Genomic DNA, 16,644 nt, shown 5'->3' with positions numbered 1-16,644 from the left:
ACCTCCGCCTCCTGGGTTCAAGCAATTCACCTGCCTCAGCCTCCTGAGCAGTTGAGATTACAGACATGTGCAACCATGCCTGGCTAATTTTTGTATTTTTAGTGGAGACAGGGTTTCACCATGTTGGCCAGGCTGGTCTCAAACTCCTGACCTCAAGTGATCCGCCCACCTTGGCCTCCCAAAGTGCTGGGATTACAGGTATGAGCCACCGAGCCCAGCCTCCCACAGCATCTTCAACAGCAGATCCTCCAGCCCTAGTCAAGCCTTCAGATGATGGTAGCCTGGGCCAACTTCTTGGCCATAACCTCAGGAGAGACCCTGAGCCAGAACCACCTAGAACCACCCAAATCCCTGACTGGCAGAAACTGGGATAAAATAAATGTTTGTTCATTTAATATACTAAGTTTTGGGGTAATTTGTTATTCAGTAATAGACAACTAATAAAAGTGTTTAACACATAAAAGAAACTTGGCTGGGCGCAGTGGCTCATGCCTGTAATCCCAGATCTTTGGGAGGCCAAGGCAGGTGGATCACTTGAGTCCAGGAGTTTGAGACCACCCTGGGCAACATGGGGAAACCCTGTCTTTACTAAAAATACACAAATTAGCCAGGCATGGTGGAGTGTGCCTGTAATCCCAGCTACTTGGGATGCTGAAGCACAAGAATCACTTGAACCCGGGAGGCAGAGTTTACAGTGAGCCAAGATCACAGCACTGCACTCTAGCCTGGGTGACAGAGCGAGACTCAGTCTCAAAAAAAAAAAAGTAGAAAACTCATCAAGCTGTACAGGTAAGTTCTGTATACCTCATATATGAATATTATATCTTAATTAAAAGGAAAAGTCTATTAACAAAAGAGTTCTCAAAAATGCTCAACCTGAACCTCCTTAGTGGGTTGGCAGAAGCATTAACTAAAGCTCTCCTATATTTCACCAAAATGTGTTGGCAATTCGTAGCCTGCCGGGGGAAGGGAGGTGTGAGCTGTTCCCTGTGTTCAACTGGACAGCCTCCCACTCTCTATAGGTGCTTCTTTTAGAGCCAGCTCCACTGCTGGTCCTGGAGGATTTTTGGGAAAGGCGATCAGAAAGATTTACAATGTCCATGACTGCTACAGGGAATAGTTCTATGACACTGGCTGCGAAAACCGGATCAACTTATTAGGCACGGTAGACGCAGTGATACTTTTACTGTCCCATGAAAATGTTTTAATTTTAATTTCTTTTGAAATCAGAACAAAAATAAGAATACTGTAATAATGAGCATATAATAATGAATTCAGCCAGCGTTATATGTGTCTTTATAATGCAATTGGAACTCTCATTTTAAATTGGTTTTTTTTTTTTTGAAGGAAAAAGGGGTCCTTAAAGGCAAAGGTGCCTGGGGCCCACACAAGTCATAATGCAGCCCTGAGTAAAAGGAAAGGTGCTAGGGACTGAATTGTGCTCCCCCAAATGTCTTGTGTTGAAGCCCTAACCCCCCAAGGTGACTGTATTTGAAGATAAGGCTTTTAGGAGGTAATTAAGGTTAAATAAAGTCATAAGGCAGGGGCCTTAATTCAATAGGATTGTTGAAGAAGAGGAAGAGAGAGAGAAATCTTTCTCCCTGAAAGCACACACTTAAGGAAACACCATCTGGGGACACAGGGAGAAGGTGCTGTCTGCAAGCCAGGAAGAGAGCCCTCACCAGGAACCAAATAAGCTCCCCATGCTGATCTTGAGCTCTCTAACCTCTAGAACTGTAACAGATAAATTCCTACTGTTTAAGTCACACCAGTCTTTGGTATTTTGTGCAATGGCCTCAGACGTCACTAAATGACATTGATTACATTCTATTACCCCAAAACCCTAGTTCTATCTTCATTTTCTGTTATTGAACTTTAGGCTTCAGGTTAGGAACTAGGCAAGCTTGCAATTTGTTAGGTAGGTAGGCATTCTTTTTTTCTCTGCCTATTTGAAGGACTACCTACTTTGAAGGTTGCAGATCAGCAGCAAAAAAAAAAATTTTAAAAAGCTTTTTAAAAAAATTTTAGAAGAAATCAAAGGTTTTTTTGGTAATAAAATTTTATTGGCTTGGCATGGTGGTTCATACCTATTCCCCCAGCACTTTGGAGGCTGAGGCAGGAGGATCACTTTAGCCAGGGAGGTCAAGGCTGCAGTGAGCTGTGATCATGCCACTAGACTACAACCTGGGTGACACAGTGAAAAAAGAAAAAAGCAAAAAGCACAGAAAAATAAATAAAATTACTTATAAATGTGTGAAAAGATTCTTCATCTCACTTATAATTAAAGAAATACAAATCAAAGCATCCTAATTTTTTTCATTTTTTTTTTTTTTTGAGACGGAGTCTTGCTCTGTCACCCAGGCTGGAGTGCAATGGCGTGATCTCGGCCACTGCAACCTCCACCTCCCGGGTTCAAACAATTCTCCTGCCTCAGCCTCTTGAGTCGCTGGGATTACAGGTGTGTGCCACCACGCCCAGCTAATTTTTTTTTTTTTTTTTTTTTTTTTTTAGACGGAGTCTCGCTCTGTAGCCAGGCTGCAGTGCAGTGGAGCAACCTCGGCTCACTGCAACCTCCGACTCCCTGGTTCAAGCGATTATCTCGCCTCAGTCTCCCGACTAGCTGGGATTACAGGCATGCACCACCACCCCCGGCTAATTTTTGTATTTTTAGTAGAGACGGGGTTTCACCATGTTGGCTAGGATAGTCTCGATCTCCTGACCTCATGATCCACCCACCTCAGCCTCCCAAAGTGCTGAGGTTACAGGCGTGAGCCATCGTGCCCGGCCTAATTTCTTGTTGCCCAGACTGGAGTGCAATGGCACAATCTCAGCTCCCTGCAACCTCCGCCTCCCAGGTTCAAGAGATGCTCCTGCCTCAGCCTCCTGAGTAGCTGGAATTACAGGCATCCACCACCATGCCTGGCTAATTTTTTGTATTTTTAGTAGAGACAGAGTTTCACCATGTTGGCCAGGCTGGTCTTGAACTCCTGACCTCAGGTGATCCACTTGCCTCGGCCTCCCAGAGTGCTGGAATTACAGGCATGAACCACCACGCCCGGCCAATTTTTGTATTTTTAATTGAGACGGAGTTTCAACATGTTGGCCAGGCTGGTCTCGAACTCCTGACCTCAGGTGATCCACCTGCCCCGGCTTCCCAAACTGCTGAAATAATAGGCATGAGCCACCATGCCCAGCCCCAATATTTTTTAAAATAAGAAACAAAATAAATAAAATCACAGATTCCATTTAGGCACTTCCACACATTGCTGGCTGCAATTTCTTTGAAGGGCAATTTGACAACAATCAAAACTTAAATACGCATTTCCTTTGATCCAACAATATAAAAGTATTTCCAACAGTTCTATTTGTGCATGATTGCAAAGATTTAGATCCAAGAATGGGTCAGAAGTGGTGGCTCACGCCTGTAATCCCAGCACTTTAGGAGGCTGAGGCAGGCAGATTGCTTGAGCCCAGCAGTTCAAGACCAGTCTGGGCAACATGGTGAAACCCCGTCTCTACAAAAAATACAAAAATTAGCCAGGAGTGGTGGTGCACAGGTGAGAGGATTGCTTGAGCCCAGGAGGTAGAGGCTGCAGCGAGCCATGATCATGCCACTGCACGCCAGACTTGGTGACAAAGTGAGACTCTGTCCCAGAAAAAAAACTTTTTTAAAAGATACAAGGATGTTCATTGCATCATTTCCAATAACAAGTGACAAGTTAAATGCCCAAGAAGAGACTGATTAAATAAGTTATGTAGTGGATCAAAAATTATTAATGTAAGTATTTCTAGCCTTCCCCTACCATCTGCCAGCCACAGATAATTTAGTCTTGGGTCAACTTTCTCCTCTCCCTCTACAAGGGAAATGTTCAAAAGTGTTTAGACTTTGGTGATGCAGCATGATTGGGAAAGCAGAGGGCACAGAAAGATGCCAGGCTTTGTGGTCTCCAGGCAAGCTCAGGAATGTGACAAAGCATACGGAAAAGAAAAGGGGGCCTGGGAGCAGTGGCTCACGCCTGTAATCCCAGCGCTTCAGGAGTCTGAGGCTGATGGATTGCTGGAGGCCAAGAGTTCAAGACCAGCCTGGCCAACATGGTGAAACCCCATCTTTAATGAAATCCAAAAAAAAAAATTAGCTGGGTGTGGTAGCGCACACCTGTAATCCCAGCTACTCGGGAAGCTGAGGCATGAGAATCTTTGGAGCCGGGGATATGGAGGTTGCAGTGAGCTGAGATCATGTCACTGCACTCCAGCCTGGGCGACAGAGCAAAACTGTCTCAAAAAAAAGGAAAGATAAATTTATAATGTATTGCTGGGACCACACAAACCCTTCATATGTACCAGGAATGAAAGTAGAGGAATTGAGTTATTTTGAAATACTTGTTGGCTGGTGATGTGTATTTCATTGATTTAGACACCGCTCTGAGTATGGCTTCAGAAGTGTTACATATACATAATAAAATCCTTTACAGCTATTAAAAGGAGTGAGGTAGGAAAGCATACTGCTAAAATCAAAGAAGCCAGATGAGAACTGTGTACTGTATATCCCCACTTGTTTAAAACGTTTGTATATTATATTCACATATGTATGCTTTCCACTACATGGAAGTTTTCTGGAAGATATTTCTGCACATTTATAAAGATGCATGTCTAATAATTTCATTTCCCATTTTCTACTTATTGCTCTGAGGTCAACACTGAATAGTCCTTATGAAGATGGTATTGAATATTCTTTCAACAAACTCAACAAACAAAGTCTCCGGATCTCAACTACTGGGGCTCAGAAAACGATACCCCAAAGTAGGAGGCTTTGGCATGCTAAGTACTTTGAACTAAAGGAGATTAGAAGGTCTCAGTAGCAGCCTCAGAAACAAAGTCTACCCATGACCTTCTCCTGCCCTCCTGTCTCCAACGCTCTTGCACCCCTGAAGTAAGTCACAGGAACCAGAGTTCTTCTTCCCCAAGGAGGGTTATGGAAACTTAGAACCTTCAAAGTAATTCATAAACTTGGAAATATTACTGTAACATTTTCTTCTACCTCTCTCTGTCTTTGAGACAGGGTCTTGCTCTATCACCCAGGCTGGAGTGCAGCAGCATGATCATAGCCCACGGTAGCCTCCTGGGCTCAAGCAATCCTCCTGCCTCAGCCTCCTTAGTAGCTGAGACTACAGATGTGTGCCACCATGCCCAGCTAACTTAAAATTTTTTTTTTTTTGTATAGAGGGAGTCTTGCTACATTGCCCCGGCTGAGAATTTACATTTCTAACAAGTTCCAAGGAGATGCTCCTGCTGCTGGTCTAGGGATGGCCGTTTGAGGCTCCCTTGACTTGATCCTCAGTGGGGGCACCAGGAGCTGGAGCCTGCGGAGTGGGAAGCGAGAGCACACAGCTGAATGAGGACCACGAAGTCATCGTGGAAGACCTAGGCTGAAGGTCCTGAAGAAATCCTCATAGTTTCACTGCCAGGCCAGCCAGGTGGACATCTCAGGGCTGAGGAGGTGAGGAGGCAAGACAGAAAGTGAAACAGCACTTTATAGGATAGGGATGGGAAGGTCATCTGCATCATGGGACTCCTTGGGGAGGGGTTCAGTCATTGCTCCAGATGAAGGTTTAGTCTTTTCATTGTAAATTTGCTTTCACTGTTGGGAAAGAGATCTTTACCTCCATTTTCTTAACTTCAAAATGGAAATGACAGGTGCTTTTGAGTGGTCTGAATACTTGAAATTTGAGGGAAAATGTTACCAGAAGCACATACAACTAGAGTTAAAGATAAATACATATATTAAACGCATGGCTCAAAAATGACAATGCGTCTTCTTTATCTGCCTTCACGTAGAACTTAAAATAGACCCTGGTCCCCACCTCGGGGTTTCCTCGCGCCCACGGGCTTGCGCTGCGCAGCTGGGCCAGCAGGTGGCGACGCTCCCGCACTTTTTTCCCCGGGCCTGGCCGAGCGGCCACCGCCCACCCCGCGCTCCGCCCCGCCCCGCCCCGCCGCACTCGCCAATCATCACACGGTCAGGCCACCGCGCGTCACCGCCCCGGGCTCTGCTAGAAAGTGCCGGGGTCCAGATTCTTTTCAGGTGACTGGGCTGGGAGAAGTCGCTCAGAGTAATTATCGGAGCCGAAATAAACAGAGACTCCGCGGCCGGGAGGGACCTTACCCGGAAGTCCCACAGAACAGCACTACCCTTCGCTGAAACCTCGCCCGCCCCGTCCAACCCAGAGACGAAAAAGGAAAGCATCACGGCCAGAAACTGTTGGCACAACTCCACACATACTCTCCCGGGCCGAGCCAGACTCCATAAGTCCTGCGCCTGGCCCCCGGGGATTGCAAGGGCTGAGGAGAACGGCAACGCCGGGACCTTGAAGTGGGGTCGCGGCGGCGCTAGCCCCGCCCCAGCCCAGGCCAGGGAGTCCCGGCAGCGGCACCTCCCAGAAGGGGCGGAGCCGACGACGCCTTCTTCCTTCCTGACCTGCGCGCGCAGCCTGCTGCCGCGGTCAGCGCCTGCTCCTGCTCCTCCGCTCCTCCTGCGCGGGGTGCTGAAACAGCCTGAGGAAGTAGAGCCCCCTCCGGGGAGCCCAACCAGCCGAACGCCGCCGGTGTCCGCAGCCTTGCGCGGCCACAGCATGACCGCTCGCGGCCTGGCCCTTGGCCTCCTCCTGCTGCTACTGTGTCCAGCGCAGGTGAGCGGTCGCCGGCCACCGGGACGCCCTGTGGGGACGTGGCGGGGCCGAGAGCCGGGGAAGGCGACGGGCCCAGCAACGGCTCAGGCCCGGGTCCTGGGGAAGTTGGTCTGGCGATGGAGAGCTCGGAGGTCCCTCACTTGTCCTGTTTCTGTCTCCGGCCACGCTCTCTTTCCTGTGGTCTGGAAGAGGGTGGCAGTGGGGGCTTGGGTGACATGTTCTGAGCTTGTTCCATCTGTGGTCATCTAATTTCTCTGTAGGATGTGGCACCAGAAAAAGTGGGTAGAGTGGGATAGGGACACTACTTGCTTTTTAAAAAATTCTGCTATATGCGTACGAACTCCAGAATTTAGGAGCTGTAACCACTTTATTTCCTCTTCTCATCACCTGAGGATGGAGGTGGAAGCAGAGGTAAAGAAGAGACACAAACTTCCTCAAGCACCCAGTGAAACTGCCTTGAGTACTTGACATAAGTCAGCTTGGTCTTCTAAAGAGGGCAGGTTACTTTTCATCAACTCCTTTTTACACCTCAGGACACTGAGACTCACAGGGCGGTATTGAATTTCCCCTTGTCACTATTAGCCAGCGACAGGATGGGGCCTGGAACTCAGGCCCCTGCTGACTCCTTCTGGGGGCTTTTGCTTGGTTTAATAGCTTTGGGAAAGAGCACCTCACTATTTGTGTGTCTGTAGTTTCCTCTTGTAAAACTGGAGTGGGGCAGTGTCACGCTGTGGCTCTCTCGTTAAACCAAATCAGGATGAGAGTGCCTCCGGGGAATTGTGTCCTTGTGCATATTAACGCCCCTCACATAGGTGTGGCATCAATAGGAAGTGGTGAATCAGAGGAGAGGGGGTTCCGTGGACTAGAAAAAACTCTCCTTGGACTTCTATTTAGTTCTCAGAAGGGGATAGGTGATGTTGATCCAGTAATGGACTAAGAGCCAGGAGAAGGGCTCCGCGGGAGGATCCCTTGAGCTCAGGAGTTCAAGACCAGCCTGGGCAACGTGGTGAAACCCCGTCTTGAAAACATTTTGTTTTTCTTTTCATTGTTGAGGTTGAGGCTGCTGTGAGCTGTGATCACGCCAGTGTACTCCAGCCTGGGCAACAGAGCAAGACCCTGTCTCAAAACAAAAAAGAGAGAGAAATAAATAATAGCAATTATGTGCCTTAGAGAAAATAATGGCTATTCTGTTTCCCTAGAGTTTTTTAAAATTTATTTTTAAAATTTATTTATTTTAGAGACAGGTTCTTGCTCTGTTGCCCAGGCGTGGGGGCAGTGTCGCCATCATAGCTCACTGCAGCCTTGAACTCCTGGCCTCAAGCAGTCATTCCACCTTGGCCTCCCAAAGCACTGGGATTATTGTGAGCAGCACTCCTGGCCCCACCTAGAGTTTTAGATCAGGACCTTAAATAGGCTTTCCTTTTTTTTTTTTTTTTTTTTTTTTTTTTTTTTTTTTTCAGACAGAGTCTCTGTCGCCCAGGCTGGAGTGTAGTGGCGCAATCTCGGCTCACTGCAACTTCTGCCTCCTGGATTCAAGCAATTCTGGTGCCTCGGCCTCCCAAGTAGCTAGGATTACAGGTGCCCACCGCCACGCCCAGCTAATTTTTGTATTTTTCGTAGAGATGGGGTTTCGCCATGTTGGTCAGGCTGGTCTCGAAATCCTGACCTCTAGCGATCCGCCTGCCTCGTGTGGGGACTACAGGTGTGAGCCGCCTCGCCCAGCTAGGCTTCACATTATTAAGTAGCTTTATCTCTCAAATATTTTTTAAATCTCAAGTACCCAAGGCTGATGGCCAATGAGTGCTTCTTCTATGACATTTGGGATAGGTCAGAGGTTTGTTTTAAGTCTCTAGCAAAAATGCCTGAAAGCCTTTTCAAGGTCTGTAAACCTTAACTGGAAATAATCCTGTTATTATTTTAAAAATTCCTCATGTCTGAAAGCTTTCAGTGCACCTGAACAGATTGGGCTGGAGCCTTGAAGCCAAACAGATTGGGGGAAAGAGAGTGTCTGCTTTTAGAATTCATACCATTGATAGCAGCTCATCTAGCTTCAGTCTGAGCGCCAGTAGAGTTCTATCATGGAATTATGGACTAGTTGTCCTGTGTAAGGTCTGAAATACATGTTGGGGGTATTTTTGCTTTTTCTTGATGTTCAATATGTACAGATGATGAAATAACATTACTAGACTGCCTTGTTTTTAAAACCCTGTAGTCATCTAAAAAATATATGCAGTTTTGAGACATAGCCTTTATTTTTCCTGGCTGTAATTTTGATAAGCTTTATCTTGAGGGACTTGGAACATAGAGAAGCCTGGGTAGAAATTAAGCATTAAAATGGCTTTTCCTGAGAAGACTGGGAATGGTTCATCTTTTGACCTGTGAGTGATTAAGAACAACCATCTCAAATTCGAATGACTGTGGGAAATCTTTCCCCATCTTTCCCACTCCTTGACTGATGCTGTGATCAGAAATTTTACTAACATAAGTAATCAAGGGGAAAATGAGATTTTTTTAAATTTGAGCCAGTAGGCAGAGGGAAAAGGACTCGCTGAATAGGCCTTTGTATTCCTCCAGTGTTTGTTATATTACCCAGAACAAAGAATCACTCTGGTCATGAAGACAGTGTGCTCTCTCTTTTCTGGGTGACCCTCACTCTCCACTCCTAAAAGGGATGTAGTATTCTAAGCATGGCAAATTACCTACAGCGGAAGCCTGGATCAGTCGTCTCTGATCTCGGGTGCCCCTTTCTGCCCTGTGACCTCCAGCTCTGTGAAGGGCATCAGCTCTCCAGTCAAACTGAACTGCTTGCTAGCAAAATCCTGCCCATCTTCCAGGGCCCCATTTCACATGCTGCATTATCTACGACATTCTTGTCCTGTTCCCCTAACTAGAATGCCTTCCCTCTGAAGTTCTGAATCTTTGTTTAAACTGCTGCAACAGCATTTGCTGCCTCATTAAAAGACCTTGGTGTGGGTCTTGACTCTTCTCTGTTCCCAAGAGTGATCTTGGGTAAGCCAGTTATCCTCTGGAGCCTCAGTTTCCTCCTCTGTAAAATTGGATTAACTGTGCCAACTATGCTTGTGAAAGACAAATATTTTCTAATTGAACTACCGAATTGCAGGCTCCTTAAGAGCAATAACTGTTGCTCTCCAATATCATCTACAAATGTGATCAGGACACTTGACTTAGGACTCTTTTTTTTTTTGAAACAGGATCTCGCACTGTCCCCCAGGCTGGAGTGCAGTGGTGTGATTGTGGCTCACTGCAGCATTGACCCTGGGCTCAAGCTATCCTTCCACCTCAGCCTCCCAAGTAGCTGGGACTGCAGGTGCATGCCACCATGCCCAACTAATTTTTAAATTTTTTGTAGATACAAGGTCTTGCTGTGTTGCCCAAGGTGGTCTTGAATTCCTGGGCTGGAGATCCTCCCACCTTGGCCTCCCAAAGTGCTGGGATTACAAGCATGAGCCACCATGCTGGCCCGGGAATCTTTTTTTTTTTTTTTTTCCGAGACCAGGTCTTACTCTGGTTGCCCAGGCTGGAGCGCAGTGGCACGATCTTGGCTCACTACAGCCTCGACCTCCCGGGCTTAGGTGATTCTCCCACATCAGCCTCCTGAGTAGCTGGGACTATAAGTGTGCACCATCATGCCCAGCTAATTTTTTGTATTTTTAGTAGAGAAGGGGTTTTGCCAGCTTGCCCAGGCTGGTCTCGAACTCCTGAACTCAAGTGATACCATCCACCTTAGCCTCCCAAAGTGCTAGGATTACAGGTGTGAGCCACCATGCCTGGCCCACTGGGACTCTTTAATCATAAGATATTTGGGCCTTCAAATGGATTTTGGGGAGAGACTTAGAAACTAGTGGCCATCAAAATTGGATTTGCAATTGGTTTCTAGATGATGGCAATGATCAGCTGCGGCCAGCCAGGTTTTTCTTCATCTGGACTATGCCTCTCACTTTCAAATTTTTGGAACGTTTGCTTTGGCAACAAAACTTTTAAAAAACCAACTCTCTCTGGTGCAGGTGTTCTGTTGGAGGATTTGAGAGAAGCTTTAAAATTTTATCTTATTACTGTCCTTTGCTTAGGTCACAAGAGGAGCTCAAAATAATTTCATAAACATGAATTGGCTGCCCTGGACACAACAAAGGATAAGATCAAAAGAATTAACCCATTTAAAAAAATCAGTCTAGGCTGGTCCTAAGGTAGTGCGTTATCAATTGATCAAAGTCAGTTACAGATCGAACTCCTTGATCTGCTCTTTCCTCTTTCTCACTACTGCACTTGACTAGTCCAAAACAATAAGTAAATAGTAAAAAAAAAAAAAAAAGAAAAAAAGTCCATCTATACACTGTAAAGTGCTGTGTAAATGTTCATAATTACTGTCTTCTTCATAGTTGATGGGGGGAAGGCTGGATACATAAAAAAATGGTAATACAGTAAGAAGTGCTCAGACAAGAATAAAGATAAAATGTTATGGAAAGTCCATTTTTGAGCTGAGCTTTGGAGGATAAGTTAATGTATCAGGTGGACAAGAGGAAAACTAGAGAAAATAGCCAGGAGAGTTGGCTAATTGTTGCCTCAAACTGTTCACTTGAAAAGGGCGAATTTTATGGTATGTAAATTACATCAGTAAAGCTCTTAAAAAAATTTGCAGGGTGCTATATACTAGATTACATAAGACTAGAGACAAAAGCTACCCAAATTTTGCATAGTACTCCATTGCTATCACATCCGATCTTGTTTTATCCTCACAGAGCCCCTTTAAGGTAGGTGTAATGCTGTTTTTCCTATTTTATAGATGCAGACATCAAGGGTCAAATTTGTCCCAAGGTCACATAGCTAGTAGATGGCAGATTGGGTGTTTGAACTGCCGTCTTCTGACTTCTGTGCCCTAGTTTTTTGAAATTCAAGGCTAGATTATTGGTGTTTAGCAAGCTTAATTGAACGGGTGTTCAGCAGATATTCCACTTGGCTAGTAGAGCAGTCTCATTCAAGGCCTGGTTCCATCCCCAGTGTGGCTCTTCCAGTAGTCTGTAATAGATCAGGAATGGGTTTAGCCTGCTGGCCTGACCCGTGATTCAGTCACCACACTGTGAACATTCCATAGGGAAAAAACTGCAGACAGTGTATACCGGCACCCACTTTCAAAGTTTTGTTTTAGTTTTGTGGCTCCTAAATGTCTAAGACTAACTAGTAATACGACCTTGGGTAAGTCACATAAAAAACCGGAAGCTAAAGGGGTTATCTGTAAAACAAAGAGTTGGACTAGCTGAGCACACCTGACACTCAAAATATATGACTTAAACACCCACATGCAGGCAGGCCTGGTGCACACACAGATTATCCTTTGTTATGTAGATATGTTCATGCCAGGTTGGCTATAAAACACTTCCAGAGATTTCCGTCAATAGAAGTGAGACCAGCCCAGCAGCCTCCACCCTAAATGTCCTGCCATATTTGTTTGGTCTGCCTTCCTGACTCCAAAGAAACAGCAGGCAGCTTAATCTCTGGACAGGATTCTCCATGCCACTCCCTCCACTCCAGCCTGTGTTGTCCTGACTGGCCAGGCCAGCCTCTGCTCTCTGGAGAAGCAATGAGGTAGGGAAGTTGACCAGCAAGCCCCTCTCCTCTATCCCTTCGCTGGAGCTTGAGCTGGGTATCTCTCCATGTTTTGCCATTAGCTTTACCCATCCAGGACAGGGGCACAAGTGTTGGTGCCAAGCCCTGCACTCCCAGCTCTGGTGGATGGCCAAGTCCTACCCTGGGGTTGAGGACTGTCAGTGGTACTGGGTAAGCGAGTCATTGCTTGACAACTGCCTAGAGAGATACTTTAAAAGATAGGAATGGGAGACATTATTTCTACAAGTGAACAAGTTTATATGGAATGAACATTTGTATAGGATCATCGTGGATGAGACAGTTCATCTCCAGTGCATTCTCCAATTCTGAGGATACATCACTGCACAAACTGGACTAGAGTTTAAATGGTACAGTAGCTGGGGGTGGGGGAGGCAGGAGGACAGGGGGGATGGGTGGAGAATGCTTAACTTGGTGTTCAAAATCTTATGTTATTTATGAGCCATGTGACCTCAGAGTATCTTTGAGCCTGAGTTCACTTACGTGTAAAATTCTACTGTTTTACTGCATAGAGTATCTGAGAAAATGAGGCATGCAGTCGATGTTCGGTAAGTATTTTTGTTTCATTTATTTATTTTACCGCCATGCCTAGAGAACAATAGATGTTCAGTAAGTATTTGAATATGTTAGTTAATGCTTTAGGATTTCCTAAAGGCAGTGGAATAGAATTCTCACTGAGTTCAGAGCTTTTCCATATGATAATGTGTGCTTATGGAGCTCCTGAATGGGGTCCAATTTAGCAGTTGCCATAGTTGCTGACATACAGCACAAGGGGCATGTTTTTTTTTTTAGACGGAGTCTCTCTCTGTTGCCCAGGCTAGAGTGCAGTGGCGCGATCTTGGCTCACTGCAACCTCCGCCTCCCGGGTTCACGCCATTCTCCTGTCTCAACCTGTAGCTGGGACTAGAGGCGCCCGCCACCACGCCCGGCTAATTTTTTTGTATTTTTAGTAGAGACGGGGTTTCACTGTGTTAGGCAGGATGGTCTCGATCTCCTGACCTTGTGATCCGCCCACCTCAGCCTCCCAAAGTGCTGGAATTACAGGCATGAGCCACTGCACCTGGCCTAGAAGGGGCATTTTTTAACCTTTCCTGAACTGTTCTATCATTGTTGAAAGAAGCTTCCCTATCCAGTCATTTTCATAATAATTAAACTCTAGAGCATGTTGTGAAATATCCATATGATCTAACCTTTAAAAATAGAAACTCTTTAGCTGTGTAACTACTAAATTCTGGGTAGAAGCCAAAACAATCAGCACTTCTCATTTCTGAACTTAGATAATCCAGTTGTACTCCCTCAGCTCATTGTGAGTTTTGACAAGTTCTGCATCCATGAACACCAGATGCGATACAGTAGGGAATTTCAAAGGAAGGATTATACACCTAGGTTCTGCCCTCTAGGATTTTACTGTCTTACAAGGGAGTTGAGACAAAAGCGAGAAAATACTCTTGCAACTTCTCCCAACATCACAACTTTGCAATTCTCATAAATTTTGCTTGATCCTAGGGCATGACCAAGGCAGAGGCAGGCAGGTCCTACTTCGTGTGGGAGAGAGGGAAGGAAGGGTAGGTGGTTAGAGTGATAGGTTTGGAATACTGTAGAAAGGAGAGTGGGCAGAGCCAGAGTGAGGTGTCTGGAGCTTGTCACACAGGCAGTGGGAAGGGTGGGTTGTAGGTTTCTGAGCACCAGAAAACTTTGAGCACTGTTCTGGAAGAGGCAAGCGGCAGGCATCTGCACGGGAGACACTGCCGGGTCCAAGTGAGAGCAGGAGGCTGCACCAGGGAGCCTCCCTGGGAGTGAGCAATAGGTTCGCTATGGGAGGTAGGTTCGAAAGGTGCCTGAGGTTTTCATTTGAAACTCTGTTGAAGAGGAATTGGCAATAGAGGAGGAAATACAAATAGAGGAAAGATTGGTTTCTTCTTAAGCACTGAGGCTATTGGGCAGCTAGTGGAAAGTGCTGCTGAAGAGAAGCTGGAGATCACTGAAGCTGAGAGAGGGGTTTGTGGATATAATTAGAGCAGTGTTTATAGGGAGGTGCAGGTGAAGGGACCGAGAGAGAGAAGAGGTTAAAAACACAGAAAAGAAAGAGATGGAGGTATGGAGGCCCCTGAGGTGGAGCAGCTGCAGAGGCAGGCCTGGGGGCCAGGAAGCTGGCTCTCCACTTTCAGCTGTTGGTGACAAGGGAGTGAAGGCTGAGCTTCTCCCATTGTGCAGCTGTTCAGTGCACAGGTGCTCATGCTCTTGCACACAGTGGGGTTTGGGGAGGGTGTGATGCTACTGGGAAGACTTTCATGATGCAGCTGATTCTCTTTTATTGAGAGTCTGTTTCTGGAGTCACCTGCTCTGTTTTGAATCCTGGCTTTGCCACTGTGACCTTGGACAAATTATTTAGCCTCAGTGCCTTCATTTCTGCATCTGTAACAGGGGTATAATAACGCCTCCCTCATCAAACTGTTGTAGGATTAATTGGGTTAATTTATGAAGAGCATTTAAAACAGTGCCTAAGCCTGGGACACCGCCAGTGCTTTGTAAGTCTCTGGGTCCTGCTGGCTTAGGTTGCTTCTTTAGGCAGGATGACTTTTTTTATTTGAGACAGGGTTTCACTTTGTTGTCCAGGCTGGAGTGCAGAGGTGCTATCTCAGCTCACTGCAGCCTCAACCTCCTGGGTTCAAGCTCATCTTCTCAGCTCAGCCTCTGGAGTAGCTGGGACTATGGGCACGTGCCACTAGGCTCGGCTAATTTTTGGCTGTTGTTGTTTTGGTTTTGGTTTTTTGTTTGTTTTTTGAGACAGTTTCGCTCTTGTTGCCCAGGCTGGAGTGCAATGGCACAATCTTGGCCCACCACAACCTCCGCCTCTCGGGTTCAAGCAGTTCTCTTGCCTCAGCCTCCTAAGTAGCTGGGATTACAGGCATGCACCCCCACACCTGGCTAATTTTGTATTTTTAATAGAGACAGGGTTTCTCCATGTCGGTCAGGCTGGTCTCGAACTCCTGACCTCAGGTGATTCGCCCTCCTCAGCCTCCCAAAGTGCTGGGATTACAGGTGTGAGCCACCATGCCCGGCCTGTTGTTGTTGTTGTTTTTAAGAGACAGGGTTTCACTATGTTGCCCAGGCTGGTCTCAAACTCCTGGGCTCAAGTAACCCACCTGCCTTGGCCTCCCAAAGTGCTGAGATTATAGGCGTGAGCCGCCACTCCCGGCCACGATGACTTTTTTTTTTTTTTGGTCTTCTCTGCTGTGTCTCTAGAAGACAACTTTTTGAGAAGCAAACCTGAGTGTTGATTCAAGCCCAAATTTCCTGGGCTCAGGCATTATTTTTTTAAGCCTTTGGAACCTCTTTGCCGAGGTCTCAAGCAGGTAGAAGACATTAATAATAATTCCTTATATTTGATTGCATGGTGCTCTGTAGTTTACTGAGTACTTACCATATATGTACAGATAGGCCCTTATTTGATCTTCACAGGAACCTGTGAGGTAGGCAGAGCTTATGAGCTTCATTTCGCAGGTAGGAAAACTCCTACATGGTTATGTAACCTGCTCCAGGTGTGATCCCAGGTGCAATCCAGCTCAACAAGCACACTGAGAGCCTCAGGAGCTCTTGGGATCAGAACCCAGGACTCGATCCCACTCTGTGCCGCCTTCTCACCCACCCCTCTTCCACCAAGTGGGTGGAAATAGCACTTGCTTTGAAATAAATAACGAATGATCTTTGTGAAAAGGAACCTAAACAGCAATGGGTCATCTTTATTCACATCTATGGTACCAACTGCTGAGTAAGGGGATTTTAGACTCCAGACACCCGTCCTGTTTGTCAGGCCAGAACTGCAGTGTGTTGACCGCACGTCTGTCTCTGTCACCCCTGCTCCTGTGGGTAACCAGCCAGAGTGCACCTGAGGCAGAGACAGGCCAATCCCTGGAGAGTTCTGTGAGGTCTAGGGAGGAGTTCTTTGTATTTAAAATTTCATGTAAACCTCAGCAATTTCCTCTGCCTCTGTAGTCAGCTTTTGCCTTTTCAAACTTCAGTTAGATGGATAATGACTTTTACTCATTAGGACTTTTTTCCATTAGTTGGAAACCCAGAGTTGCAATACGTTTCTTTTTTCCTTAGAATCACCAGGTTTATGGGAATAACAATTGGGATTCTCTTTATATAAAAATAGTGGTGGAATCTTGGCACAGGGTTTGTATGTGGCTTTGTTGAAGGCTTGTTGTCACTCCCTTATTTGTATAATTTCCCTCCTTTGTGGCCTAAACATGACTTTCAAAGAGTCAAGAGGAGTTAAGTCCTAATTTTTATTTTAGAACATCTGAAAAATGAA

General features: G+C 46.1%; 1 protein-coding gene across 2 annotated transcripts in view; it reads left to right on the top strand.

Annotated features, from left to right (window-relative positions):
* The first annotated feature begins 5,988 nt into the window (after window positions 1-5,988).
* The window catches only part of NPC1 (NPC intracellular cholesterol transporter 1), a 54,386-nt gene continuing 43,730 nt past the window's right edge, over window positions 5,989-16,644 (top strand). The window contains exon 1 of one of the 2 annotated variants that reach the window (XM_054461035.2): window positions 5,989-6,686. In XM_054461035.2, the coding sequence (XP_054317010.2) occupies window positions 6,630-6,686 (57 nt within the window). In that variant the 5' untranslated portion in view covers window positions 5,989-6,629. The remainder of the gene's footprint in view (window positions 6,687-16,644) is intronic. The other variant, XM_063653495.1, reaches the window with a different exon arrangement.

The sequence above is a fragment of the Pongo pygmaeus genome, chromosome 17 (assembly GCF_028885625.2).
Source record: "Pongo pygmaeus isolate AG05252 chromosome 17, NHGRI_mPonPyg2-v2.0_pri, whole genome shotgun sequence".
Lineage (NCBI taxonomy): Eukaryota > Metazoa > Chordata > Mammalia > Primates > Hominidae > Pongo > Pongo pygmaeus.
This window is presented reverse-complemented; position numbering and strand designations above follow the sequence as displayed.